The sequence below is a fragment of the Sinocyclocheilus rhinocerous genome, unplaced genomic scaffold (assembly GCF_001515625.1).
Source record: "Sinocyclocheilus rhinocerous isolate Xijiao unplaced genomic scaffold, SAMN03320098_v1.1 C36030804, whole genome shotgun sequence".
Classification (NCBI taxonomy): Eukaryota; Metazoa; Chordata; class Actinopteri; order Cypriniformes; family Cyprinidae; genus Sinocyclocheilus; species Sinocyclocheilus rhinocerous.
This window is the reverse complement of record NW_015771087.1, coordinates 1-774: the sequence shown is the minus strand read 5'-3', so window position 1 is coordinate 774 and position 774 is coordinate 1. Positions and strand designations below refer to the sequence as shown.

General features: G+C 46.6%; 1 protein-coding gene across 1 annotated transcript; it reads right to left on the bottom strand.

Annotated features, from left to right (window-relative positions):
- Positions 1-7: 7 nt before the first annotated feature.
- Positions 8-700, bottom strand: LOC107735399 (growth arrest and DNA damage-inducible proteins-interacting protein 1-like). Its single transcript, XM_016547092.1, has one exon. The coding sequence runs from the start codon at positions 661-663 to the stop codon at positions 286-288; it is 378 nt and encodes a 125-aa protein (XP_016402578.1). The 5' UTR covers positions 664-700; the 3' UTR covers positions 8-285.
- Between the last annotated feature and the right edge of the window lie 74 nt (positions 701-774).

Sequence of the window (774 nt, the reverse complement as noted above, 5' to 3'; positions counted from 1 at the left end):
ATATAGCCGACAAGTCATGTGGATTAATCTACCAGCATAAGCTGGTTTAAAAAAGACATTTATTACTTTTAAGGTGTCCTGTAGTTTGACAGCAAAAGTCTCTATCCAATTTCCTTGTATGGAAAACGGAAGCTCGGACATTGTGAGAGACACAAATCAACGCGAAGGTGAGTAAATGATGACAGTTTTCATTCTGGGGTGAACAGTTTCTTGTTATTGAATATGTGCAGTTAGTTGTTGAACACTGTTGATCATCCAATAGAGACTAAACTAGTCAGGTTCACTTCACCTCTCCATCCGCTTCTGCTCCTTCTCCCTCTCTCTGGCCGCGATGTTTTCCAGCATCACCTCGATCGGAGGGTGCCACTCTTTCTCCTCGGCCATCAGCTCCTCCAGCCGGGCGTGAGAGGGCCAGAGTTTGGCCGGCTCCACTCCAGACGAGCTTCCATAACGGCCGAACAGTTTGCGCTCGTACTTATCAGTCTTCTGCCACTCGGGCGTCTTCTCGCTCTCTTTATTCGGAATATAAGGGTTCTTTATATTCAGCCAGAGGGGTCTGGGGTTATAGTTCGCGGTTTGCTGGACTACAGCCGGTAGAAAGGAGTTAAATTTACTAACGCCAAGGAATAAGGCTGTCCTCCTGCTTAGCAAGGAGGCCGCCATGTTTGATGACAACACCGTGACCTCTCCAACGTCAAATGTTTTTTTTGCACGTGGTGCTGACGTCATGACGCCCTCTGCTGGTGAATTTGAAAGTAGATTCGATTTTTTTTT